The sequence below is a fragment of the Balaenoptera borealis genome, assembly GCF_965194805.1.
Source record: "Balaenoptera borealis genome assembly, chromosome: 2".
Taxonomy (NCBI): Eukaryota; Metazoa; Chordata; class Mammalia; order Artiodactyla; family Balaenopteridae; genus Balaenoptera; species Balaenoptera borealis.
In genome coordinates, this window is record NC_138867.1 from 49,554,530 (window position 1) to 49,574,375 (window position 19,846).

The window sequence follows — 19,846 nt, forward strand, 5'->3', positions numbered from 1 at the left end:
TGGCCAGCTGTATGTCTTCTTTGGAAAAATGTCTATTCAGGTCTTCTAACCATCTTTTAATCAGGCTTGTTTTTTTGATGTTCAGCTGTATGAATTGTCTATATATGTGAATATTAACCCCTTATCAGTTATATCATTTGCAAATATTTTCTCCCATTCTGTAGTTTGTCTTTTTGTTTTGTTTATGGCTTTCTTTGCTGTGCAAAAGCTTCAAGTTTAATTAAGTCCCATTTGTTTATATTTGCTCTTATTGCTTTGCTTTAGGAGATAGATGCAAAAAAAAAAATTGGTATGATTTATGTCGAGAATGTTCTGCCTGTGCTTTCTTTTAGTTTAATGGTTTCCAGCCTTACATTAAGGTCTTTGATCCATTTTGAGTTTATTTTTGTATATGGTGTTAGAGAATGTTTTAATTTCATTCCTTTACTTGTGGCTGTCCAGTTTTCCCAGCACCAGTTATTGAAGAGACTCTCCTTTCTTTTCTTTTTTTTGGCCATGCCACAGGGCTTGTGTGATCTTAGTTCCCCGAGCAGGAATTGAACCTGGGCCCTCGGCAGTGAGAGTGCGGAGTCCTAATCACTGGATCACTAGGGAATTGCCAAGACTGTCTTTTCTGCATTGTATACTCTTGTCTCCTTTGTCATAGATTAATTGACTATAAGGGCATGGGTTTATTTCTGGGCTCTCCATTCTGTTCCACTGATCTACATATCTGTTTTTATGCCAGTACCATACTGTTTTGATTACTGTAGCTTTGTAGTATAGTCTGAAGTCAGGGTGCGTGATTCGTCTAGTTCTGTTCTTTCTGAAGATTGTTTTGGCTATTCAGGGTCTTTTGTGTTTCCATACAAATTTTAAAATTATTTGTTCTAGTTCTGTGAAAAATGCCCTCAGTATTTTGACAGGGATTGCAATGAATCTGTAGATTGCTTTTGGTTGTATGTTCATTTTAACAATGTTAATTCTTCTAATCAATATACATGGTATATATTTCCATCTGTTTGTGTGTTCTTCAATTTCTTTCATCAGTGTCTTATAGTTTTCTGAGTGCAGGTCTTTTATTTAAGTAGGTTTATTCCCAGGTATTTTAATTTTTGATGCGATTATAAATGGAATTGTTCCTTAATTACTCTTTCCGAAAATTCATTGTTAGTGTACAGAAATGCAACAGGTTTCTGTATATTAATTTTGTTTCTGGCAACTTTACTGGAATTCATTGATGAGCTCTAGTAGTTTTCTGGTGGTGTCTTTAGGATTTTCTATGTATAGTATCGTGTCATCTGCAAACAGTGACAGTTTTACTTCTTTTCCAGTTTGGATTCCTTCTATTTCTTTTCCTTCTCTGATTGCCATGCCTAGGACTTCCAAAACTATGTTGAATAAAAGTGGCGAGAGTGTGAATGTGACATATCCCACCATTTATGTAGGTCTTAATTTCTCTCAATAATATTCTATAGTTTTCTGTGTAGTGTTGAGTGGTCTTGTACACTTTTCAATTTCTTACTAGGTATATGATGACTTGTGCTGCAATTATAAACTACATTACTCTTGAAATTTCATTTTATAATTCTTTGTGCCTGGAATTCAGATACAACTGACCTTATATTCAGCAACTTTGCTGAATTTTCTTATATTATAATTTGGCTAAAGTTTCCTTTGGATTTTCCATGTTCGTAATCATGTAATCTGTAAATGCCAGTTTAAGGAATTTCCCTTTTATTCCTACTATGTTAGGAATTTAAAAAAAATCATGAATGGGTATTGACTTATATTAAGAAGTATTCATTATTTTCCTCAATAAACTGGGTATAGAGCGAATGTACCTCAACATAATAAAGGCCATATATGACAAGCTCATAGCTAACATCATACTCAACAGTTAAAAGCTGAAAGCTTTTCCTCTAATATGAGGGAGAAGAGAAGGATGCCCACCCTTGCCACTTTTATTCAACATAGTGCTGGAAGTCCTAGCCAGAGCAATTAAGCAAGAAAAAGAAATAACAGGCATCCAAACTGGAATGGAAAAAGTAAAATTGTCTCTATCTGCAGATGAAATGATATTATACATAGAAAACCTTAAAGACTTCACCAAAAAACTGTTAGAACAAACAAATTCAGTAAAGTTGCAGGATTCAAAATGTTAAAAAAAATCAGTTGCATTTCTATACACTAATAATGAACTATCAGAAGGAGAAATTAAGAAAAAAATCTCATTTACAACTGCAGCATAAAGAATAAAATACCTAGAAATAAATTTAACTAGGGAGGTAAAAGGTGTACACTGAAAACTATAAGACACTGAGGAAAGAAGCTGAAGACACAAATAAATGAAAAGATATTCCATACCAGTGGATTGAAAGAAATAACAATGTTAATATGTCCACAGCACCCAAAACAATCTATAAATTCAGTGCAATCTCTACCAAATTCTCAATGGCATTTTTCATAGAAATAGGAAAGAATAATCTGAAATTTGTATGGAACAACAAAAGACCCCGAATTGCTAAAACAATCTTGAGAAAGAAGAACAAAGCTGGAGGCATCACACTTTCTGATTTCAGACTATACAGCAGTCCCCTTCTTATCTGTATTTCACTTTCCTTGGTTTCAGTTATCTGAGGTCAACTGTGGTCTGAAAATATTAAATGGAAAATTACAGAAGTAAATAATTCATAAGTTTTAAATAATACACTGTTCTGAGGAGCATGATGAAATCTTGCTTGTCCCACCTGGATGTGAATCATCCCTTTGTTCTGTGTATCCATACCATATATGCTACCCACACATGAGTATAGGAAAAAATATAGTATATACAGGGTTGGTATATACTATAACTATGGTAATTTGATAGTATCCGTGGTTTCAGGCACTCAGTGGGTCTTGGAATGTATCCCACATGGATAAGGGGGGACTACTGCATTACAAAGCTATAGTAATCAAAACATTATGGTACTGGCATAAAAACAGACACACAGATCAATGGACCAGAAAAGACAGTCCAGAAATAAAGCCAGGCATATATGGTCAATTATTTTACGACAAAGGAACTAAGAATATACAACGGGGAAAGGATAGTTTCTTCAATAAATGATGTTGGGAAAACTGAACAACCATATGCAAAAGAATGAAATTGGACCACTATCTTACACCATGCACATAACTTAACTCAGAATGGACTAAAGACTTGAACGTAAGACCTGAAACCATAAAACTCCTAGAAGAAAACATTGACAGTGGTCTTGGTGAAGACTGTTTGGATTTGATACCAAAATCAAAGGCAACAAAAGCAAAAATAAACAAATGGAACTACAGCAAATTAAAAACCTTCTGCACAGCAAAGGAAACCATAAACAGTATGAAAAAGCAACCTGAAGAATGGGAGAAAATATTTGAAAATCATGTTAAAGGGTTAATATCCAAAATATATAAAGAACTCATACAACTCAGTAGCAAAAAACCCAAACAATCCAAATAAAAAATGGGCAGAGGACATGAAGACATTTTTCCAAAAATATAAGAATGGCCGAAATGAACATGAAAAGGTGTTCACTATCACTAATCATCAGGAAACTGCAAATCAAAACCACAATGAGGTATCACCTCACATCTGTTAAAATGTCTATTATCAAAAAGAGATAAGTGTTGGTGAGGATACGGAGAAAAGGAAACCCTTGTGACTGTTAGTGGGAATGTAAATTGGCGCAGCCATCATGAAAGACAATATGGGGTTCCTCAAAAAATTTAAAATAGAACCATATGATCCAGCAATCCCACTTCTGGGTATATATCTGAAGGAAATAAAATCACTGTCTCAAAGAGATAGCTGCACCCTCATGTTTTTTGCAGCATTATTTATAATAGCCAAGTCATGGACACAACCTAAGTGTTCATCAACGCATAAAGGGATAAAGAAGATAACACACACACACATACACACACACAGGAATATTATTCAGCCATGAGAAAGAATGAAACCCTGACATCTGTGACAACATGGATAAACCTTGAGGGCATTATATTAAGTGAAGTCAAGCAGGCAAGGACAAATACTGTATAATATCACTTACATGTGGAATCTTAAAAAGCCAAACTGATAGAAACAGTGAATAAAGTGGTGATTACCGGGGCTGGGGGGTGGGAGAAATAGAAAGATGTTGGTTAAAGAGTATAAACTTCCAGTTATAAGATGAATAAGAGAAGGGAGAAGTTTCATAGGGAAGGGGACCTGAGGCAGGGAACATAACACATAACATGTGTTCAGAAGGCAAAAGGAGATCAATTTAGTGGCAGTACATCATTTCGGTTGAAAAGAGGTAGAAGCTAAGGTTGAGAAAGTGGGAAGTGAGGTTATGGAGAACTTAGAAGGCCAGGCTGAATTTAGACAATGGAGTCACTAGAGGTTTTGTGTTGAGACAGGATGAAACTGCTTGATTCTGATTAATTCTGGGGTAAACTTGCTGTGGAAATGTGGAAGAAAAATAACGCAGAGAAACCAGTTAGGAGTTTTTAGGAGTAGTCTAGATGTACAGTGATGGTGAGGGAAATAGAAAAGGGAAATCTGAGAGTTTGAAGGAAGAATTGCTAAGATTTGAGGACTAAATGGATGTGAGGAGCCATCATGTTCACTTCAGTTTGGAACATGTTAAGTTTGAGAAGATGACACTACATTTAAGTAAGGGAGGTTCTGAAGACAGGTGGAGACATATGGGACTAGAGCTCAGGGAAAAAATTAGCATGAGAAAGAAATATAAATTTGATCAAATATAAAAACTATTATCTACTGTCTACCTTTACTAAGCTATAATATTAATAACTTTCTTTTCCTTTAAGTCTTTAGGCCAATAGGAGATAAATCCAATTTTCTTCCCTACACCACTAGACCATAGTAGTTTTTGAATAATAAAGCAAATAATAATAATAGCTAATGGTTTTTGAGCACTTACTATATGCTAGGCACTGTTCCAGGTACTTTACATATATTGACCTATTTAATCCTCACAACCATTCTATAAGGTACAATCATTACCCCCTTTACGGATAAATAGAGAGGTTCAGACAAATATCACATAGATAGTCAGCAGCAGAACCAAGATACGAACTCACGCACTCTAGCTCTCCTTAACTACTATACTAATTTCACATCTAACATATATGACATCTTAGCAAATAATCACACTAAAATGGTTTAGGATTAAGTTCTCATTTATCGCACAGAGCAATTTGGAAAAGTTTTTAACGTACTTACTTGTAAAGTATTTGTATCCCATACTTTCAGAGTTTTATCAAATGAGCTTGATGTGAACATGCCAGTGTCATGAGGATACCACTGTACAGTCTCCACACTGTATTTGTGAACATCAGGATGGCTTCTACAAAACAGTAATCAAAATTTAGAGATAACTGATTTATTTGAGTTTCAAAACTGATACTATATTCACAAGTAGCAGTCTCAGGAACGATGATATGAATGGCCAAACCTAGATCACATGCCACGTCCTAGCTGTCTAGAGAAAGAGAATATCTAGGCATCTCTAGTTTTAACCTTTCACAGTATGATGCGGAGGCCTGCTTCCTACTAAGGCTCATAAAATGAGAGACTTCTGATTTCAATACCATATCCTGGAGGGATCAGCCAGCTACACTGGACCGCTTCAGGGAGACAGTGATTTTTCCTTACTGGAAGAGATACTTATTCTGGTTTTGGATTTGCTTTTCCTGGCCATCATTTTATCAACACCATCATTCTTAGAATTGTCGCCTCACATACCTCCATGGTGTCCCACACAGTATTGTTTCTGATTAAGAACCTTACTTATACAACAAAAGAATGCAACTGGTAGATGCCCATGAGATTCACTACTCTTATGTAACACATCACCCATAGAATCATGATCTGTTGAAGACTCAGTTATGACATCAGTTACAATATACCACCTTGTGATGATGATGTGCTATCCTGAAGGATACAGTATATGCTCTGAACCAGTGATCAGCACAGTATGTGTCCTTTACTGAATCTTAATTCAAAGACACTGGCTGTTTAGGAACACTTAAGAGACAATGGTGGCACATTTCAACACCAACTGTATACTTAATATCAGGAATTATTGTAGATGTGAGATAGCGGTAGTGGGGTTATGCTTATAAAACACCTTTTACCTTTTAGAGATACAAATAATTGTGAATGAAATGATATCCTTCTGAGATTTGCTTCAAAATAATCCTCAGAGTAGGTGGGTAGGTTGGGGTAAAGATAAAACAAGACTGGTTATGACTGATAGCTGCTGAAGCTGGGTGATGGGTACACAGTTCATTATACTACTATTTTCATGTATGTTAGAAATTTTCAGTAAGATAAAAGTAAACAGAAGACTACTGCAACCCTATGCAGATAGGACCATCATGAGTTCTGATTCCTTAAGGTGAAGGTTTGGATCACAATACAGAATAAAGGGCCTTGACACATGTGGTGCTACCTGAAGACCTCAAGCTGGTCTTGAGACAGCTGCAAAAAAGGACTGTAGTACCTATTCATATTTCCTTACTTTCTATGTCATGTATATATGTATATATATTAACTAATTTCCTCTTTCTTTCCTCTTTTTCTTACCTCCATTATTTTATATAGGTTAACTATACAATTGAGCCCACAGGTTGCATAATCCTGATATAAGATCACGTAAAACCAGTGGAAAAATAGACATCATCCTGAACTGGAGATGGATGTGGTAAATAAATAGACTTAGGGTCATAGCTCTTTGGGGAAGGGGATAATTACATTTTTTTGTCAAATAATGGATACTTGCATTAGATCAGGCTGAAACTTTTTTTTTTAAAAGGAAGGGTAGGTATGGGAAGAAAGGTATACACTGATATTGGACAGCCAAATGTGTGGACTGTAGTGGACATGCGCCCTTTTCTTGGCTGAACATCCAAACTTCCTTTTGGGGGGAAATTCCCTTTGTTTTGTTGAAAGACAGTGCCTTGCCTCTTGTTACATAAAGCAAGGGGCTCCAGATATTCTCTTTCCCTTGCCCTTGGCAGTGGGGGCATGAACATGTGTCCTGGGCTTCATCAATACTGCCTGGGACTCTAATAAAACTCCAGCTAGTAATGCAAACCAAGGATAGTTAGCAATTATTCATAGCTGTGGAGTTGAGAATCTGTGTTTGTGACATGTAGCAGAACCCAAACTAAATTGTTCCTGTGGTGTGACCTTGACTGTGTTCTCTTGTCCTAGTTTCTCTTGCTTTTCTGCTCATTTTCTACATTTGATTCTTCCACCTTCCTGCCATTATGTGAGATATTTTATTGGAATTTCTTTCCAATAAATTTCTGCTTAAGATAAACAGAACTGATTTCTGTCTGTTCCTAAGAATCTACACAGAGATTTTTTCAGTTTTAAATAAAATAAATCTTTAATGTAGTGATCACAAATAAAAGCTCATTTATATTTTAGATTTTAAAATAGGACAAAGTATTGTATTATTCTCTTACTATGTATGATCTGTCATTCTCATTCACATTTAATAAAAATTTGGGTACAGGAATCTTTTTGGTGCTCAGAACAAACACATTAAGTAAAGCAAAAATAAATATCAGGAAACAGTCTAAGCCACATTAACTTAGTAACAATTTTTATTGAAATTATTTTTTAAAGTTAGATTATAAAGTCTTTGAATGTAAAATGCTACTTTAACTCATTTTGTAAAGATGCTTATATGCTCATTTACCAAAGTCATAGTTTTGAAGTTAAGAGTTTGAATCTAAGAAGAAAGTCATAATAAAGTAAGATTGATGTCCTAAGCATTTACTTGACATCACACACCAGAAAAGCAAATCATAGCCACTCATGGAATAACATTACATAGCATGTGGTATATATAAAAATATTATTTTAACAGTGTTAAAACGATAGCTAAGATAAAATAAGACAAAGATGAATTAAACTAATTAATGACTGTCTTACACTTTAGAATTTAGATTTTTTGTTTGTTTGTTTGGTGGGAGTGGAGAGAATATAAAATGGTATAAGCCTCTTAGGAACCAAGTTCCAGAGTACTTGAAGTGGTATCTTGTTTTGTACCAAGTGTATCTATAATTATATTGCTTCCTATTTATATAGTGGCTTTACAATTTTTAATATGCTTTTTAAAAGATAGTATTTCATTTAAGTCTTACAGAAAACTTACAAGAGTAACAGGGCAAGTATAATTATCTCTAAGACAAAATAGTTTTGTCAGAGGCTCAGAGAAAGTTTCCTTAAATCTGTATTTCCAAAGTGAAGCACCAGAGCCAAGAAACATTTGTAAATCTCCTCACAAATATTCCATGAACTTATGCATCTATCTAGTGCTTTGGGAACAGCTTTAATACAGAGTGGTTGCTGATATGAATGTTCATGAAGTTTTTCCTCTTGAAAACATTTTTTCGACACCTATTCTCTATGTTAATTCAAGGACTCCTCAAAATCAGATCAAATGCAGGAAATGAAAAAGAATTAAGTGATGATTATGAACAAATTAAAACAAAATCACAAAACACTTTATTAAAAACTTAAAAATAATTCTCACAAGATTGGAAAGCCAGTAAATAGTCAAAAAATTCAAGACAGAGAAGTATGTTAAGTTAGGCAGCTTTGAGTAAATAGAGAGGTAAGGAAGGGGTGTGTGTGTGTGTGTGTGTGATTGTTAGTACATTTATGGCTTCTAGCTGTTAATCTTTTTGTTCTATTAATCACAGTTGAAAAATCTAATTTGTGTTTATATTTAGCTGGAAAGACTCAAATGAGTCTTATGCTAAGTAGTCTAAAAACTAAAATTAGTTACTGAGGTGTGCTATGTAGGTGGAGAACAAAAAGAACATAATCAAAAGTTTTTTCATGTTTTGCATTTGACACAAAAATACTTAAATGTTTATAAGTTTATGAATTACATTTTTAATACACACCTGCCAATGGAACACACTGCTTTACATGTGTAATAAGGTTGTCTGCTGGAGTTCTCAAGATCATAAAGCACAATCACACCATCTGAACCACCTGATAACATGCTAATAATAAAAAAAGTTCACATTAATTTATCATTTTATATAGTCCATTTATGACTATGTATTTCTGAAAATTACTGATCTACAAACTCAAATTTATTATGCCCATAAATACAGAGTAAATCTTCATTAGTATAGACCGAAATAAACTAAAATTTTTAACCTAATGTTTGTGGAAGAATGAATATAGAAAGATTCAATCTGTGATCAGTTAAAATTTACCTTCATGATTCCAAAAAGAAAGGACAGTAGAAAGAAGATGGCAAAAGATACTTCTTATTTAAGGAAGTGAAATATTACAGAGTCATTTTAAATGGCCTAGTTATAAATGGAATCAGACAGACCAGTTATTACTGATGCTAGCTATCTGACCCTGGGCAAGTTACTTCACCTAAGGTTTTTCATTTGTGAAAAGTGGGACATTTTCACCTAAATCATAAAGTTGATATAAAGATAAGTCATATGCAAAGGCCTTTTATACTGCCTGGCAAAAAATAGGGGATCCATAAGTGTTAAGATTTCTTCCCTCCATTATGAATGCATTTACTCAACTCATTCAATTTTGAGCTTCTGCAATATGCTAGGCATTATGCCAATTCAACTATGAACAAGACAGGCATGATTCCTGACTCCCCAGTTTACAATCTAATAGGGAAAACACATAGATTTGTGAATTTAATTTATATAGCTATATATGTAAATATTTATGCATCTATATAAAGTATTGCTATTTGTTAATATTACTGCTCACCATCAATTCTGGTGCTGTCTCTATTCATTCTTGTTCTGATATTATTCTCTGGTAGATTCTTAAGAAAGGCCTAATGAGAACAATACTCCCTGAATTTTTGTATGTTACTAATAATTAGTCCTTTTGTACTTGAAAATTAGTCTGGTTGGATATAAAATCCTTGACTCACATTTTATTTCCTTGAACATCTTAGAAAGGAAACTTCATTTCTTTGAGCATAAAGCTCAAAATCAAAGTCTGGTTACAATATGATTCTCTTTCCCTTATATGTAGTTTCAGATTTTATTCATTCTAGGAATGTTTCCTTGGATTATAGTTTTAGTCTTTATTCCATTCTCTTCTTTTGGGTTTCTTCTCTGGAAACTCCTATTATATGTATGTTAGATCTTCTTTGCCTATCTTCTACATACATCTGTATCTCAAATACTTTTCCTTTCTCCATTTCTTTTTGATTTTTAAATGTTTCCTCTTATATTTTATTTGCTTGTATTCCTTATGCTTTAGTCTTCATTTCTGAAACTTTCTTTTCTAATTTTTTCTTTGAGTTTGATCATCTCATTTTTCAGTTTTTTGAATTCCTACTTATGTTACTCTTTCATACACTGTTATCTTTTAAAAATGACTTTTAGGGACTTCCCTGGCAGTCCAGTGGTTAAGACTCTGTGCTTCCACTGCAGGATGCACAGGTCTGATCCCTGATCGGGGAACTAAGATCCCACATGCCACACAGTGCAGCCAAAAAAATAAAGAAAATAAAAAACAGAAATGACTTTCAGCTAGTTTTAAAATATTAGGTTAGAGTTCTCATCTATTTTGTGGGCATATCTTTCTGGCACAACTACACTGTCTAAAGGAACATTATTCTATTTATTCTCTTTGTTCTTAAAATAATTTTGTATGGGCTTTGATCTTAATCCTATTCTTTTGCTCATTTTTATGTAAAATTAATTTTCTTAAACTTTTAAAAGGGAGGCTTCGTTTATAACAATATTTAAAATTTATATCTCTAGAACATCCTCCTCCTCTTCTTTTTCAAATAAGATGCTCAAAATATGGCAGCTAACTTTCAGAGATTTCCTGATTCTATTCACCTCCCCAATTTTTATCTGATCCATCTTTTTCCCTTGTTTCTTTCTATTGTCCCTGTACTGCTCACTTTGGATTCTATTCCAAACAGTTTCTCCTCAACGTAGGGTTCTGTCCATTAGGGCATCTTTAGGTGATTAGCTGGAGAGATTATAGGGCCTAAAGCACTCCAACCCCTTTGGGTCTTACTGTGAATCCCTTGAACAACTAGAGTACACAATTCTTTCCCAGTTTCAATGTTGTAGTCAAATTGGCTTGCTGAGCTTTCAACTAACTGTCAGTTATTTTGAGTTATCAGGTCTATTAGATGCCCCATTGGTTTTTATTGCCTCCCCTGGTATAGATGCTGATACCACACTGATTTTGTAGTTATCAGTGTTTTGCTCCCATTCATCCATATTTTGTGGTTTGTTGAGATATTTGATCACTTATATTTGTTTTAAGTGTTGTACATTGGGTTTTTATTTTGCCATCTTTAGTTTCTTTGCTATTTATAGTACAACATAAAGAGCTTGTGCCAGAAATGAACACACTTCTTTCTTCACTGAGATAGTCTTGCTACAAAAAAAAATATAGCTCATCTAAACTGTGTGCTTAGTGACTTGTACCACATTCTGGTACAAGTGCCTTACCTTGTTGTGAACCAGATACAAAGGGTTCATGAACTAGCAGCATGTCCAAGAAGCACTGATTTATAGACTTGTTTTAAGAAAAATTCAATATCAATTTGTAGGACAATTAGGTTAATTTAAAAGTACTTCTTCAAAGTTCTTTGCTCAAATAGTCCTAAATCTTACTGATGATGGGGCAGTAAAGAAAGATAGCAAGTAATGCCATGCTGAAGGTTTTTTTTTTTAATACTCAGCATTAGCTTCATTACAAAATTTTGTGGTTCAGTTACTCATTGTGTATACAGAGAAATCTTCGTAAATTTTAACAACTACAGCTTTTATTTTGGTTGATAACATGTTGCAGCTTGTTTCAACAGTTTTGAGTTACATGTGTACCATAACAATTCCAAAAACATTTTGCTGCATATTTGTACTTCGTGAAATACTGTTTTTTACCATGGCATTACATGTACTATCAATGTAAAAACAATTGTTTTCAAAGCTGAACTTTTAGACTTAACTTAAATTGTATTTACAATAACATAAGATGTTTCATCTTTGCTAGAATGACTTCCAAAAGCTTTCCTTTGATTACATTAATTGGGTGAAAAAATTGAATATTATTGTAATTAATGGACTTCGTAGTTGAAGTATCTGATGGCAATGATGTTACTTAACTCTACAATTATTATCCTGCTAATAAAGTGAACACAGTAAAAGACAGGACTTGATGTTTTTATGTGGACAAGAAAACTCGGTACCAAAGATGCATGGAATTAACTCAGAAGAATTTAGAAGACATAAAAGAAAATCCAAGCTTCACAGGATGATATACAAATGTACTTTATGTAGTTGCATTTGTTAAAATGTTGTTTTCAGATAGACTTCTTCAATTAACTCCTAACTTTGGAAATAAATGCTTCTTTACAAGATTTATGTATTCTAGTTTTCATTCTGATTTTCCGTGGTATCACTACAGCTCTCAGTGTTTGGTAAATATTAACAAGTATTTTGAGCAAGTTACATGTGAATTGATTTTTCTGAGAAAAAGAAGACCTATATTTAATTTTCCATTAAACATTCATTTTGCTTTTTATTTCTCTTTCCTGCCAAAAGGGTTTAATGCAAAATACAAGTCTTAGCAAACAATGAAATAAATAGTTGTAGATTTTTACTATGCAAAAAGGGGGAAAAGGGGGAAACCACTGTAGTGAGAATCTTGACTTTTTTGTATATGCTCTGCAAAGACTCCTCAGTCTGTTATTTCTCACACATATTTAATGCACATGTAATCTATAACTTCCCACATTTCTCACTAACTCTCCCAACTGGTAGCCTACTGGATTCATGTACTTTACAGGTCAAACAACTGATCACTACCCCAAATGATTGGCTGGAGTACTGAACATTTTTTTCTACCAGCACCTAAGGCCAAAAGAAATCAGCTATCCCTTGCTGCTCATGTCTGGATTATTTTATAAGCAAATGTCCCACAGCTGTCCTTAATTGGGAGGTGTTATGTTGAGCCTGGAAAAGGTCAGGAGGAAGAAAAGAATTATCACAGGTCATCTTTTAGATTTAACCGTGTGTTAAAGTGAGCATTTGTTCACCGTACATGTTTCTCATATACTACTAGGTGAGACCATGACAGAGGCTGGAAATAAAAAATGGATTTCTATTGAACCTACTCTGGCTTATTTTAATGTAAATAATTATACTTCATTATAATATAAAAATTTGGGGCAAATGCTAAACAGAACATGATAAGACAAACTTTTCTTTAGTTACTTTTACACTTGTCTTAATTATAGACCACATGAAGGGTTTTGAACTTTCTTGTAAGAGTAATGTGGGGTAGATGAGTTTTAAGTGGGAGAGATGGCACATTTTTTCTAAGCACTTCAGTTGTTGTATGGAAAATGGATTGAAAGGAGTAAAACTATAGGTGATAATGCTTTTGATTAACAACAGTGGTGGCAACCATTTACAGTATGCCATGTCCTATGCTAATCATGTTATACATATTATCTCAATTAATCTTCACAACAAACTTGTTAGATATTGTTGTTACATTGTGTAGCTAAGGGAACTGTGAATTAGAAAGGTTAGATAAATTGCTCAAGGCCACATAGCTGATAAATATAAAGCCAGGAGGAACTCAAACACAAGTCTGCTGTGCTTCAAACTTAATTCTCCAAAATATACTTCTGCTTTTTATATTTGTTTTCCCACTAGACTCCTTGAGAGTAACAACTCTGTTTTGAAATAGTACCTAAAGACATACCTCAGCACTTACACACTCTCTGCATCCAAAAAAGTTCAGTATTTGTTGATTTAACAATGAATATATTTATATTAAAGTAGTTTGGAAATGTTTATTTGGCAACATTTCATAGGTTCAATGTTCTGTATTTATTTGAAATTAATAATGCCAGATTTAAAATGCTACAAATTTAGAATTCTTATTAATTTGTATGAAACTTCACAAAATTAATCTGAAAGCAAGATTTTACTGGATCTCACTTAGGAACAAAAATGATTATATAATAAACTTACTATCTCCCTTCAACAGGGTCAATGTCAAGGGTGTTAACTCCACTGCCATGGATCCTTTCAACATCTCTGTCTTTGTTTAACTCCAGTCCCAAAACCCTGAAAAACATAAAAATTAAAAGGAGGAAAAGGAAAAATAAAAATTAAACAATAAGAAAGTAATTTAACATTAAAACGTCCTTATTTCACCAAAATTACATGGAGTCAAAAATCACAATAATGCTTAAATCTCCTAACATACATCCAAAGGTATTTATAGATTATTAAAGACCTTATACAAATTTTTAAAATAACAAGAGTACTAACAATTACATGTAAAGAATTTCTCCTGAAGCATTGCCTTAATTATCTTATCTCTTATTTAAAGGGTGTATTTTATTAATTTTTAATTTAGGTAGCTAGAAACTGAAACAAATTTTCACGAACAAAAAGTTAAATTCTGATAACTTAAACTTAGCTGAGGACATCTAGTGGACAAAAGCTTAAATTACAGTTTTTTTTAAAAAATTCCCTTGTTTCTTAAGCCTTATAGAAGTATAAAACGAGCATGTTCAACTCAACAATTAAGCACATTTAAATAAATCAAATTAAATATAAATAAAAATGATTAACAAGTACTCTCACAAATTAAGATGAATGAAATTTCTGATATTCAATAACTGTAAACCATCATTATCCTGGTGAGGACGTTAAGATTAAATGAGTTGAAACATAAAAAGTGCTCGTAACAATGCCCAGCATATAGTAAGTGCCGAGTGAATGTTAACTATTAGAATTTGTCTCAATCTTTTGGATGTCAAAAAGCATTTACATTAATTTAACCAAATGATCTCTAAATTCATTATTGATCAAAATAATGTTAATTTAAATAAGATTTTCCCCCCAGTTTTACTGAGAAATAAATGAATACAATGTTGTATAAGTTTAAGGTATACAGCATGATGGCTTAATTTACATATATTGTGAAATGATTACTACAATGGTTTCAGCTAACATCTATCATCTCATATAGATGCAACAAAAAGAAAAAAAATTTTTCTCCTTGTGATGAGAATTCTTAGGATTTACTAACAACTTTCCTATATATCATACATCAGTGTTAACTATAGTCAATATGCTGTACATTACATCCCTAGTACTTATTTATCTTATAACTGGAATTTTGTACATTTTGACCACTTTCCTCCAACTCCTCCTGCTCCCACCCCCTCCCTCTGGTAACCACAAGTCTGATCTCTTTTTCTATGAGTGTTTTTTTTTTCTTTTAAGAGTCCACATATTTAAGTGAGATCATACAATATTTGTCTTTCTCTGTCAGACTTATTTCCTTTAGCATAATGCCTTCAAGGTCCACCCATGTAGTTGCAAATGGTAGGATTTCCTCACTTTTTGTAGCTAAATAATATTCCATTGTATATATATACAACTTCTTTATCCATTCATTCATATGTGGACACTTAGGTTTCCTTGTCATGGCTATTGTAAATAATGCTGCTATGAACATGGAGGTGCAGATGTCTTTGCGAGTTATCGTTTTCATTTCCTTTGGATATATTCCCAGAAATGAAACTGCTAGATCATGTAGTAGTTCTATTTTTAATTTTTTGAGGATCCTCCATTCTGGTTTTCCACAGTGGCTGTACTAATTTACAAATCCCACCAACAGTGCACAAGGGTTTCATATTCTCCACACCCACTCCAGCATTTGTTATCTCTTGCCTTTTTGATAATAGACGTTCTAACAGGTGTGGGGTGTTGTCTCATTGTTTTTGCACTTCCCTGATGACTAGTGATGCTGAACATCTTTTCACGTACCTGTCGGCCATTTGTATATCTTCTTTGGAAAAATGTCTATTCAGGTTCTTTGCCCATTTTTCAATTTTTTTTTTTTTTTTTGCTATTGAGTTATATGAGTTCTTCATATGTTTTGGATATTAATCCCTTATCAGATAAATGGTTTGCAAATATTTTTTCCCATTCTGTAGGTTGTCTTTTCACTGTGTTGATGGTTTCTTTTGCTGTACAGAAGCTTTTTAGTTTGATGTAGTCTCACTTGTTTATTTGTTTCTGATTTTTTTTTCTGTTTTAGTAAGAGTGCTTATTCCATGTTATATAACACTGTAGTTGGTAGGTATGCAGTAACCAAAACCTATCCTATATTGAAAAAAAGCTGTTGAAATGGACAAAAGTTTCACATCACTGCCCTGGTGTTTATTTCCTACCGTTCACAGTTTGCTTTCCTTTGGCCTAAGATCCACCCCTCTCCACTCCTCCCCACCTTTGGAGTTTTTTCACTTGTTTATTTTTGGTTTTGTTGCTTCTGCTTTAAGTGTCATATCCAAAAAATCATTACCAAGGCCATGTCAAAGAGCTTTATTCCTATGTTTTCTTCTAGGATTTTCATGGCTTCAGGACTTACATTTAAGTCTTTAATCCATTTCAAGTTAATTTTTGTGAGGGGTGTAAAATAGGGGTCAAGTTTCATAAAATGAGAATTTTTAACCTATCAAGTTATCATATTTTTTTTTAAAAAAACAATGCACAGTGCTAGGAAAGGTACATACTGATACTTTTATGCAGTGACAGTAGCAGTACTATTAATTCCCATAAACATTTTGGAAATCATTTTAACAGTAGCGAGTGTCTGATTTAAAGATATACAAGTTCCTCTTTTTCTCTTGGAAAACAGTTTAGCCTTAGATTCAAATATCCAGTCTAACACTTATTACTTGTCTAAACTTAATCAATAATAAAAACAGCTAATATTAATTAACAGCCTACTATTTGCTGACATTGTAATCACTTTATTAAGTGTAATAAATGGTAATCCTAAGTGGTAACTTTCCTAGTGGTAGATTATATTATTAAACACTTTACCTGATTATAAAACTAAGACATAAGTAATTTGCCCAAAATCACATAATAATTGGTTGAACTACATCTGAACTCTGACATTTTTTTCTCCAGACCATTATGCTCTACCATTTCTAAACTTCAATATTTCACCAGAAAATAATATTTTACATTTTCTCCACTGAAATGTCTATTTCCTCTTAAAATATTTTTCCATCTGATGACTTTTCAAATTATAACAGTAATATTTGCTTCTTATAACAAGTAAAACAGTATCATAAAAACATGTGCAAAGAGAATCATCCCTTCCTTGAGCTCCCTCTCCTAACAGTGAAAACATGGTCTCTATTATCATTAATATACTTATATTTGATCAATTCCCCTGTATGTAACCATCTCCCATCTCCACTACTACCCCGTCCCCCAACAAGTATGCTGCTTACCAGGCTTAGGCTTTGATTTCTGCTTCTCTCAGCACTCTGATCAGCTGAGCTTGCCTGTCTCCACCTCTGGACTACCTCCTCAACCTGCTCAGCCAGTGAAATCTCACTTTAGGCCAACCTAATCCCTGCCTTTTAGGTAGCCTACCTCTACCCAACCTAAATACTTTAGGTCTGAATTGTTTGGGAACCAGAAGGAGGGGTTAAGATGAAGGGAAAGGGGGAGGGTACTACAATAGGGAAACAGGGGTGGGGTTTGTGTGGAAGGAGGCAAGGTGTGAAAAAACAGTTAAAATGGCAGGCCTGAGACTGCTATCTTTAGAAAGGGCTGCTTCCAAGACTGGCCCTTACCTGCCTTCTGGGATTTCAGGAGGGTTCCCATCATTTCTGGATAAGAATGGCTCACTGTGCCCAAACTAATATTTGGAGCAAACAATGTACATTATGAATACCTACATTCCTTCTGGGAGTCTGGAATTTTGGTACATGCTAAGCAGAAAGTGCCTAAGTGGCCAGTTCTCAGTTAAAAACTCTAGGCACTGATTCTCTAATGAGCTTCCCTGATAGACAGCTTCACCTAAGCTGTCACAATTCATTGCTAAAGAAATGAAGCTTATCTGTGTGACTCCACTGGGAGCTTGTGCCTGGTTTCCTTCACAAGTCACCCATGTGCCTTTCCCTCCACTGATTTTACCTTGTATACTTTTGCTGTAATAAATCATAGCCATGAGTAATTTGGTACAACTGTATGCTGCATACTGAGTCCTTCCAGAGAATACTCAAAACCTGGGGGTGGTCTTGGGGACTCCCCCCACACAAAAGCATAGAAGTAGAAGGAAGAGGGGTAGGGAGAATATGGGAGAAAAGAGGGAGGGGAGAAAGTGAAGGAGAGAGAGTGAAGGGGAAAGGAGTGAAAGAGAAGAGATATGGCGGAAGGCAGAGGAAATTAGGGTAAGGAGGGTAAGGAAAAGAGCGAGTCCTTTTAACTTTTTGTTTTAACATCTTAAGATGGCTTAAAAAATTTATTATATCCTTTCATCTTCTTCAATGATGAAATACTTTCATTTTTATTTTTTTAGTCTATGACATTTTTTTTGAATACAAGTTTCCCTGTTTCCCCTAAGCGGTAGAAATAGTTTTCCTTTCTCTCTAGATAATTTATAACTTCAATTTTCATTCCATCTTGGACTCAAGAGTTATCTGGAATGTAATTCCTAATTCTTTAAACGTTGAATTAGAGGTGATGGTGATGTTCTCATTAATTAATTTACTTCCAATTTCTTTAGCTTATGATTAAAGAATATGACCTGTAAAGATGGCTACCTTTTTGAATTTGTTAAAGTTTTCTTGGTAGCCAAGTACATAAAAATTTTGGTAAATGTACCACTGACATATAAAAAACATGCACATTCTCTAAGAGATGTAAAGTTATATATGTCTATTAAATTTGGTGTGTTGTTTATCCATTTCCCCCATATGTATGTATTCTCTCTCTACTATATCAGGACCATTCTGGAAAAGAAACTAGTGTCAAATTTTCCTTACATTTTGCTTTATATATTTAACTGTTTGAATACATGTTTTATTACACCAATTCTTCATTAATTGTGCTTCAAATAATATCGTCTATTACAATGTTTGGTGTTTTTAACCAAAAATCTCACCTTAACTAATATTAACAGTGACTTCTGCATTTTGTTGACAATTGTCTAATATCTTTTTATCCTCTACTTTAACTTTTAATATTTAAGAATTTTGTAAACTATTTAAAAATATTTTAACTTGAGGTATTTCTGACCAACAGCTTTTAGCTATATTTTATTTAAAAATTAATCTGATAATCTGTGCTTCTTAATGGGAGGAATCAGCTTGTTCACCTTTGGTATGACATCTGATACACTTGATATTATTTATTGTTTACTTAATGTCATAGTTCTATCTTTAACTTTTCATTTTGCTAGTTCAATGAAGTTGCTGTTCATTCCCCTTTGCTAATTTTGAAGCATGTCTAAAAAGATCTTTATCAGCCATGTTATATATTTCCAGCTTGTTTATTATTATGTATTTAGATTTAACCATACACATACTACAAGGTTCATTGCTCTCCTCTGTTTCCTCTCCTCTTCATCATTTACGTACCCTGGGGCCTTGTTCAAATACATTTATTCATCAATTAATGTTGTTCCTTGGGTATTTTTTCTTGAAGGGGAAAGGGGTGAAATATTTCTAGGAATTTTAGCATATGCACAATATTGGACAGATTGACTAAATTTGGATTCCTGACTTGCAGTCCTTTTTTCTTATTAGTAGATATCATTCCAGATTGGCTAAATTTGGATTCCTGACTTGCAGTCCTTTTTTCTTATTAGTAGATATCATTCTAGGCTCTAGAACTGCTAAGATGTCTAATGTCAACCTGGTTTTCTTTTATGAATAAATTGTTTACCATTGGAAGCTTTTAATATTTTTTTTCTCCATTCCTAGATATATTTACTAGGGTATTT

General features: G+C 33.7%; 1 protein-coding gene across 5 annotated transcripts in view; it reads right to left on the minus strand.

The window, feature by feature from the left end:
* The window catches only part of ERCC8 (ERCC excision repair 8, CSA ubiquitin ligase complex subunit), a 62,686-nt gene that overhangs the window by 35,364 nt on the left and 7,476 nt on the right, over positions 1 to 19,846 (minus strand). For 2 of the 5 annotated variants that reach the window (XM_082382425.1, XM_082382422.1), the window contains exons 2-3: positions 14,053 to 14,148; positions 5,246 to 5,369 (exon numbers count right to left, since the gene is read on the minus strand). In XM_082382425.1, coding sequence (XP_082238551.1) covers positions 5,246 to 5,267 — 22 coding nt within the window. In that variant the 5' untranslated portion in view covers positions 5,268 to 5,369; positions 14,053 to 14,148. The other 3 variants (XM_082382421.1, XM_082382424.1, XM_082382423.1) reach the window with 3 other exon arrangements.